The sequence below is a fragment of the Nicotiana attenuata genome, chromosome 1 (assembly GCF_001879085.1).
Source record: "Nicotiana attenuata strain UT chromosome 1, NIATTr2, whole genome shotgun sequence".
NCBI lineage: Eukaryota > Viridiplantae > Streptophyta > Magnoliopsida > Solanales > Solanaceae > Nicotiana > Nicotiana attenuata.
Genome location: NC_031989.1, coordinates 15,437,634 through 15,447,391, shown reverse-complemented (window position 1 = coordinate 15,447,391; position 9,758 = coordinate 15,437,634). Strand labels below are relative to the sequence as shown.

The 9,758-nt window shown below is 34.1% G+C and overlaps 1 protein-coding gene across 1 annotated transcript; it reads left to right on the top strand.

Moving 5' to 3' along the window:
* On the top strand, positions 284-5,961 carry LOC109206539 (BAG family molecular chaperone regulator 6). The gene is made up of 3 exons (XM_019369399.1): positions 284-459; positions 1,454-3,395; positions 3,801-5,961. The coding sequence occupies exons 2-3, from the start codon at positions 1,536-1,538 to the stop codon at positions 5,775-5,777; spliced, it is 3,837 nt and encodes a 1,278-aa protein (XP_019224944.1). The 5' UTR covers positions 284-459; positions 1,454-1,535; the 3' UTR covers positions 5,778-5,961.

The following is a 9,758-nucleotide window of genomic DNA, read 5'->3' as shown; positions in this document are numbered from 1 at the left end:
CTATCCGGTTACAAATAATTCACAAGCCAATACCAATAAAATACGGCCAGCTCATCTAAAATCAACGTGGCATATGACTACCTTAGGAGATCATGGAGATAACCTGTGTCCCATCGTATCCAATCCCTTACCATGAAAAATATTGTCAGAAATGACGACGTGGCAAGAAAGGAAGAAAATCTAGACATCTTAATTAACCAACGTTTGCGCGCGAAGCATCTCGAAAACCGTAGAACTTCTCGAATTTCCCAAGTCATTTCATAAGAGTATAAATAGAAATATGGGGAAGCAACTAATCAGAGAAAGAACATTTGATTTTCGGAGCAATTACAAAGAGAGAAGCAAAGTTCGAGCACTAAAGAAGTTGGGTTTGTTGGGTTGGTGGATCGATTTGTACCGGAAACCGAGTCATCTGGATTTGTGGAACCGATTGGACGGAGCCTTTCTTCTTTCTTAAAAGTAAGTTTAGCTTTAATCTTTCTTTTTTATTTGGTTGTGTGTTCATATGCTGAAATGATGGCTGAATTTCCTTTTTTTTTTATTTTATTGTAATGGAGTTTTTGGGTATTCTGTCAGTAATATTTGGCCAGGAATGCTCTGTTATTTTGCTGCCACTTTCAGATACTTGCAAATTTGTCTGATGTAATAATAGTACTTTGTATATGTAAAAAATGTTTAAAATTTAAAAAATTTGACAAACGGATTTTTTCCTTATAAGATCAAAACTAAAGGGGCGAATGGTTGTTATAGTTGTTAGATGTGTTAACCATTATAGCTGGGACTGTATTATCTTTTTGAGACTGAGGGGGGTTGTTTGATAATTATAACATTGTCTTGTTATTTGGGTTAGAGGTCTGAAGATGGATTTCTCTTATTTTGATGATGATTTGGATTAGAAGTATTGTTTTGAGCATACTGATTGAATAAAAACAGTCCTGCCATCTTCCATTCAAAGAAATTAAAAGGTGTGTTGGAATTCGCATTAATGGGTGTTTAAATATTGTGCCTAAATGCTGTTTCTTTTGCATGTCTTGAACTTGTAGTTGTACAATTTCGTGGGTGTATCACTTAAAAAACTATGTAGTGTCCAAAGATTGTTCAAACAATATATACTGTTTTGGTGACAGATGAGGGAAAATGTGAATGTAAGTAAATGCTCTTTAAAACAGTACGCATGGTTTGGAACAATCTTAGGACATTACATATTTTAGTAACAGATGAACGAAAATGTTTACTAATATAAAGAAAGGCTTTGTAATAGGCTCATAGTCTTAGGTTGTCTTGCTAGAGGTGATGGAGATGATTAAGCCTGGTTTTAGATCTTTCCCACAACTGCAAGTTTTATGCAGAGCTGCTTCTTTTTTTTTTTAATCTCCTTTGCTTGTATTCCTTTAATTCTTTTCCTTCTTTTTTGAGGATTAGCTGAAGTCTTAGTATTCTTCTTTTCCTATAGGTAACCGTATACTTAAAAGAGAAGCTTAAATTTGGACCTGCATTTGAACCAAGCTACCACAATTTACTCCTAGATATAGAGGATGTATCCCATGTACAGGTTCATGGACACACATCCTTACCAAAGGAATCAAGTACCTCATGATCCACCTTATTACCCCCAGTTCGAACCGAATCATCATCATTTGAACATTGATCCAGCTAGATCTTCTGTAGCTTATAAAACCTGGCCTTGTGTTGGTAACTATGGGCATCCTTATCCACCCCCTTGTCACAATTGTTGTATCCATAACAATTCCCCAAGCGAGTGTGCATTCAGTCCTCCTTATCCCTACTTTCCACTGCCTCTCTACAGCAACTGTAGCTATCCAGCATATCCGATGGTGTATGCTGCTAATTGTGTTCCTCCACATTTTACTATGGATCAGCCTCGGTACGAATATGATAAGAATATGGGAATTGGTCATCACTGCTGTGGCTGTCCAAATCATTCATGTAATAAGAAAGGAGGGAACAACGTTAAAATAGAAGAACAGGACCAGGATAAGAAAAATGAAAGCAATGAGTCTTTGGTTCCTTTTGGGTTCAAGAATTGTCCTTATCCTGTTCTGTGTATGCCACCTGATTATATGAAGAATAGCGCGCACGTGAAGCCTAATGGATTTGAAGGTAAACGGGATGAGGTGAAAGATGTGAAACCGTATGGTGATTGCAGATCTTTCGAACAACCAAATATCTGGAATGTATGGTCTCCTTATCAAGGGAACAACTCGGAATTACCAAAGCAAAGGGGAGATCCACCCAGAAAACAACACCACGATGATATGAACAAGAAACAGTTTCCATTTCCAATAATCTGGATGCCTTACAAACCTGAGGAAACAGACGGCAAAGTTAGCAAGGAGACTGGTGTTGATCAAGAGCAGACCTCCCCCTTAAAATCTACCATACCAAAGTTACATGATGTTGAAGAGGAAAGAAGCGATTCTAGAGAAAAGGAAGTGAATAGTGGAAGTGAAATCCGCGGAAAGGGACTGAATAAAGATTCTGTTACGAAAATCATTCCAGTAAGGCAAATGGAGCAAATTGAGGATGTCTTGGATGGAAAACCGGAAGATGCTTCCCAACAGCATGTTGTTGATGCTAAAGAGAAGAAAACAACTGAAGACGGTGGCAAAAAGCAGTCGTCTACTCCTACAAAGTCATCCAAGCTGCCCCCTGTTTGTCTAAGAGTTGATCCCCTGCCTAGGAAAAAAAGCAGTAATGGCATTTCTAGGTCCCCTAGTCCTCCTGGCGTGAAACGGAAATTAGTAGAATCGCCAAGTGACAGCTCCAAATCTCCCATCTTATCGAATGAGAAGGAGAATGTTCATCTTGACAAATCATCCACAACAGGTACGCCGGAGAAAAGCATAGAAGTGGAACCAAGTAAAGGAAAAAGAAAAGTTGTTGAGGTTGCCCTAGGGACTAGCAAAGAAGATAAACTTCAAGATCAATATACGGTTTTCCCTGATCTGAAAGGGAAGGCAAGGGGCCAAAGAAGTGAGGGTGATACTAGTAAAGCAACCAATGAGCTCAAGCATCAACCTGATGGAGCAGCAGCAGGAGCTCAGTCCAACAATCAAGGACATCAGATTGGTGAGGCCAGAGAAGCAGCAAAGGGAAATGAGGGTGTAATTGTGTACATGAAACCAGATAGGAGTAAGCTGTCTGATGATAAGGCGGCTACCGTGATTCAGTCGGCATACCGAGGGTTCAACGTGCGGAGATGGGAGCCTCTGAAGAAATTAAAGCAGATAACTAAAATAAAGGAGCAGACGGCTGAGCTTAAAAACTGTATTCAGGCTTTGGAGAGCTCAGCTGACAATGTAGCTGACAACAAACAGAGGACTATTCTCACAGAAGCCGTAATGGGTCTTCTGCTGAAGCTTGATGCTATTCAGGTATGTGAATGAACTAACATACCCAAAACATCATTCAAAATATGATCTATCTTCTTCTATATCCATTTCAGTGGGACAGTTATGATAGCAGAAGCTGTGAATCTTTATTTTGTTTTTCTTACTTCGAAACTCAGCTAAGATGAAAACTCTGATTGATTATGCAAAATCAACTTGATTATATTGCTTCTTTACTCCATGATTCGTATTGTGTCATGGTTTTCGTTTAATTTTGGCTTACTGTTTAAATCACTTGACTTTAAAGATTCCAATGTACCTGTTGGCTAAGTTTTCATTTGTGTTTTCACGTCTGAACTGACTAAGTTTTTGGTGATAAATTCTTTTTCTTCTATTTTTCTTTTCAAGTAACTGAATCACCTATATCCTAATTTTAATATACTTCCCCAGGGGTTACATCCAACTGTTAGGGAATTTAGAAAATCTGTAGCAAAGGAGCTTGTTAGCCTGCAGGAGAAGCTGGATCATCTGAACTGTAAGAAGCAACTGGCAGAAAGTGAACAGGCTTTAACTGATCAATCCAGCGGGGATGCATGCAGGACGGTGGAAGACAACATTTCCATGCAGGGAGGCCAAGAGGTGCCAAAGTTTGAACAGGATGGCGATTTAGCGCAGGGGGGTGAAGGAATAAAGTTACATGCAAAGGAGCCCTGTCAAGAGCAGCCTCTTTGTGCGGCAGAGACACTGCCCAACTCTCATCACGTAGGCAATGCAGAGGAAGTGGTCGGTAAAGAAGAAAGTGAGAATGTTGAGGAGGTGGTGGAGAACTTTTCAAGTGGTGGTGCAGTGGAGATGGTGGATGAGGCAACAGAATCACTTTCTGAATCTAAAGAAAATTTGAATGATAAGTCACCTGATGAGAATGCGGTAGTAGTTGAGAAATCAGAAGAGCACGACAAAGCTGAACAATCTTTGCTAAATCCTATTCCATTTTCTGTGGAACTAACAGAAAATTTGGGTTTAGAGGTCAGAGGTTGTGGTTTGAAGGAGAAAGGTGAAGGTGTTGATGAATTGGAAGAGCTCCCGCGAGGAGTCCTTGATGAAGAGACTAGTGTTCAAGGGTCTACTGAGATCAGAAAAGACGAGGTCCTCCAACATGACAATGGAAACCTTACTGCTCATATTCCTGAAGAAAAAGTCTCTGATACAGAGAGGCGAGGGCATCACCACTTGGAAGCATTAGGTGAAACACTAGTTGTTTTGGGGCCAATGAACATGCACAGCAGCAATGGACAAAAAGAAAATTCAGAAGTACTGGAAACAGATAAAACAGTACGAGTTGACGCTACAGAACAGGAGAAAGAAGCTCTCAGACCATTAAATGAAGATGGGAAGATCTCTGATGTTGATGATAAGGTTGGTATGGAGGATGGCGAGGAACGTGGGCAATGCGGCACTGGATCAGATGCGTTTCCAATATACTCACAGGAAGAAACAATCACCATGAAGCAGTCTACAGATGCCACCAACATGGAGGAATTGGAAACAACTGAAGTTCTGCAGGAGAAAATGCAAAATGCAGTAGAGAGAGACATTGAAATCCTTAATTCAAAAAACCCCATTGAACTGTCAGCAGAACCTCAACTTTCTACTGCTACCATTGACGTGGTCAAAGAATATTATGCTCAGGATATGCAGAATGTTGGGGAAGAAAATATGGAGGCGCAAGGTGAGGAATTGCCTGCTCGCAGTGATGCTTTGGTCTCTGTACTCAATAGTGAATGCAAAGAGAATAATGTGGAGGTTGAGCAGAGGCATCTGGAGGAAAACTTTGAGATGCAAGAGGAAGAACCAGTGGCTGCTGATAACGCTGCACCGGTGACCAAGGAACCAATGGATGAAAGTATAGTGATGGCTGCTCCAAAATCGGAAGCTGCAACTACTGATACGCAGCTGTTAGGGGAGAAAGAGCTCAGTGCAGCAGAGGACCGCAGCACATATCCATCGACATGTGATACTGTGGAAGGTAATACAGCTGGTGCTGTCCATTCTTTTGGTTCTACGCCTAATGAAGTACGAGTTATGGATGCAAAGGAGCTTAAAGAATGGAAGAGGGTGGAAATGTCACCATCATCACCTACTGCTAGCCAAGTATCCTTTGATAGTGATGCATTCTCAGAGAGCAGTCAAAAGCTTATAGAAGAGAATGAAAAACTAAGGGAGATGATGGAGAAACTAATAAAAGCAGGGAAAGAACAACTCACTGCTGTATCCAGTCTCTCTGGAAGAGTTAAGGACCTGGAGAAGAGATTGTCCAGGAAGAAGAAGCTGAGATTGAGACGATATAGGGTACCAAGAGCAGGTTCAGTCTGTATGAAGCCATCGAATGACTCACTGAAAGACAGAGCTGCGGGGTTGGCAATGTGAGTACATAAATCTTGGTGAAACCTTGTGATGAGATAGTAGTTTGGTAGATGTGGTCTGTATCTGTGTGTGATTGTATGCTATATATCTGGAATAACAGTTATAAATAAGCCTTTTTCTTCTCAGTTGTTGGCCTTTCTTACCACAGCAAAATTATATCTAAATTAGAATTTCCCTTGAAGAATCATTCTTGTGGTCTCTTCAGATGAGTTAACATTTAACATCTTTTTTCAAATTATGCTTTTCAAGCTTTTAGTTCCGCATTTGAACTAATGATCATACTAAATATATGTAATCAATTGAAATAGATGATCACTTTCCAAACAATAAATGCATGCTATGGAATTACGAAAAGAAGAAAAGAATAGCAACGGTTAAGAAATGAGGTAAAAAGAAATGTAGTATATAAAGTAACTAAGCAAAGTAATACTACGCAAACATCACTAGCTAATATCCACGAAACAATCATCATTCGCATGATTGCCTCTATATATAAGCAAGATCACAAGTTTCATAATAACTACCAAGAGAAACTAAGTAAGAAATATACCTTAAGAGGCTAGCTAGCGTTCAATCTATGCGTAGGAACACATCAATGCCGCCCATCCACCGGCACTTCCATTTATATCCTCCATCATAAAATCTTTATATTTCATGCCAAAGCATTTCCAGTTAAAGCCACCAACTATCGATGTATTCTTCTCCATTACAATTTCTACATCCAACTTCCCCTTGATAATCTTCCTTTTCCATATCTTAAGACTTGCCGATACCTTACGCTCATGATCAGGAGCACATAATTCGTGTTGTCCAGTATCCGTTTTTTGTGGCCATTCCATAAAATGAGAACAAGACAGATAACCATCAGTATCAGTATCGTATTCCCAATCAGTATCATATACAGTTTCCTCTTCTTCGGGATCCAATTTGTATTCAGCAACACCTACTAAATAGTCCGGTGATAAAAAAGTTGCACCTGCCTTAAAAATTTCGAAACGAAGTTTAGAGCTTTCATTGGATGGAACGACGAACACAAACTTTTGTCTCCATTGCTGGGTCTTGATGTTAATCTTACTTGTTTTCAGTTGGTTTTCTTTATGCGTGGAAACTTTCACGTAGCATCTGCCACCTTTTTTGTCACCAAATAGAGCAGATTTTACTTCTACGGTCAGCAATCTATATTTTCCCCCCATGATAACATGTACTTGAGAAGCTGGTTTAAGTGAGTGAACTACTGCTGTTGATTACGAATGGGATGGATTACGTATAAAGGAAGTAGTCTTTTTTCATCTTAATTTACTAGGGTTTTCAAGAGATTTGTTTACAAATATACTTTCTTGAAGAGAAGAACTCCCTAAGTAAGAAATTCACCAATCCCGTGGGTAGTATAGTTAACGTAGGTTACTATTTCTTACTTAAATACCGTAAATTGTAGGGAGGTTCTATGTAAATTGGAATTATAGATTACTAGTAATCGTACCCGCGTGATGCGCGGTCAATATTAAAAAAATATTTATCACTTTGTTAATTTTTAGATGTTATATTTGGAATTATAACAATTATTTGATTATCCTATTCTATGTAAATAGAATAGATATTGTCTAAATTTTAATAAATAAAATCTCTATTAAATTAAAGGGACTTATATAGTCATCAAATAATTTTTTCGTTATGTATTTTTATTTATTATATTATCCAATATTTAGTATAATTATATTGTTAATAGAAATTATGACACTTGTCATTATAACATTTCTTTGCCTCTCCTATTATATATATATATATTATATATTATACATATATTATATTATATTATATTATATTATATTATATTATATTATATTATATATATATAAATAGATTTTTCGTTTTATTTATTTTAAAATAATTTTAAAACTCCAATTTGAAACTACTCCCCAATTTGAATAGTAATTCATTATTTTATTTAATTTTGTTTTTTATTTTAAAACTCAAACTTGAAACTACTCCCACCCAATTTGAATGGGTAGTTATTTTTTATATATTTATTTTTTGTTGTTTTTTTATTATATTTAATTTTAAGATATCTATATTTGTTAAATTCAAATAAAGTAACCAATTAATATATATATATATATATATATATATATATATATATATATATATATATATATATCCTATACGAATGGACTATCTCGCATATTCTTAGTATTTTACAATGAAACTAGTAGTCGTACCCGCGCGATGCGCGGTCAATATTAAAAAAATATTTGTCACTTTGTTAATTTTTCGATGTTACATTTGGAATTATCACAATTATTTGATTATCCTATTCTATATAAATAGAATAGATATTGTCTAAATTTTAATAAATAAAATCTCCATTAAATTAAAGGGACTTATATAGTCATCAAATAATTTTTTCGTTATGTATTTTTATTTATTATATTATCCAATATTTAGTATAATTATATTGTTAATAGAAATTATGACACTTGTCATTATAACATTTCTTTGCCTCTCCTATTATATATATATAGATATAGATTTCTTTGACTCTCCTATTATATATATTATATATTATATATATATTATATTATATTATATTATATTATATAAATAGATTTTTTGTTTTTTTATTTTAAAATAATTTTAAAACTCCAATTTGAAACTACTCCCCAATTTGAATTAGTAATAGATTATTTTATTATTTTATTTTTTTATTTTAAAATTATTTTAAAACTCCAACTTGAAACTACTTCCCGATTTGAATGGGTAGTTTTTCTTCTCTTTTTTCGTTTTTTTATTGGTAATTTTTTTTTTTGCTTTTTATTTTAAAATAATTTAAAAACTCAAACTTGAAACTACTCCCACCCAATTTGAATGGGTAGTTATTTTTTATATATATTTATTTTTCGTTGTTTTTTTATCATATTTAATTATACAATATCTATATTTATTAATCCAAATAAAGTAATCAATTACTATATATATGGTAGCTTTTATTTTATTTTATTATTTTCGTTTATTATATGTATAGTATATATAAATAGATTTTTCTTTTTTTTTTTATTTCAAAATAATTTTAAAACTCCAATTTGAAACTACTCCCCAATTTGAATTGGTGATTCATTATTTTTTTTATTTTTTATTTTATTTTAAAACTCCGACTTGAAACTACTTCCCAATTTGAATGGGTAGTTTTTCTTCTCTTTTTTCGTTTTTTATAGGTAAACTTTTTTTTTTTGCTTTTTATTTTAAAATAATTTAAAAACTCAAACTTGAAACCACTCCCACGAAATTTAAATGGGTAGTTATTTTTTATATATTTATTTTTCATTTTTTTTAATTATATTCAATTATAAAATATCTATATTTATTAATCCAAATAAAGTAACCAACTAATATATATATATGGTAGTTTTTTTATTTTATTTTATTATTTTCGTTTTTTATATGTATATATAAATAGATTTTTCGTTTTTTTAAATTTAAAATTATTTTAAAACTCCAACAAACTACTTCTCGATTTGAATGGGCAATTTTCTTCTCTTTTTTCTATTTTTTATGGGTTAATTTTTTTTTATTTTTATTTTAAAATAATTTAAAAACTCAAACTTGAAACTACTCGCACCCAATTTGAATGGGTAGTTATTTTTTATATATTCATTTTTTGTTGCTTTTTATTATATTTAATTATAAGATATCTATATTTGTTAAATTCAAATAAAGTAACCAATTAATATATATATATATATATATATATATATATATATGTGTGTGTGTGTGTGTGCGTGTGTGTGTGTGTGTGCGTGCGTGTGTGTGTGTGTGTGTTAGTTTTTTATTTTATTTATTATTTTCGTTTTTTATATGTATATTATATATAAATAGATTTTTCATTTTTTTTATTTTAAAATAATTTTAAAACTGCAATTTGAAACTACTCCCCAATTTGAATTGGTAATATTTTTCATTTTTTTATTTTAAAACTTCAATTTGAAACTA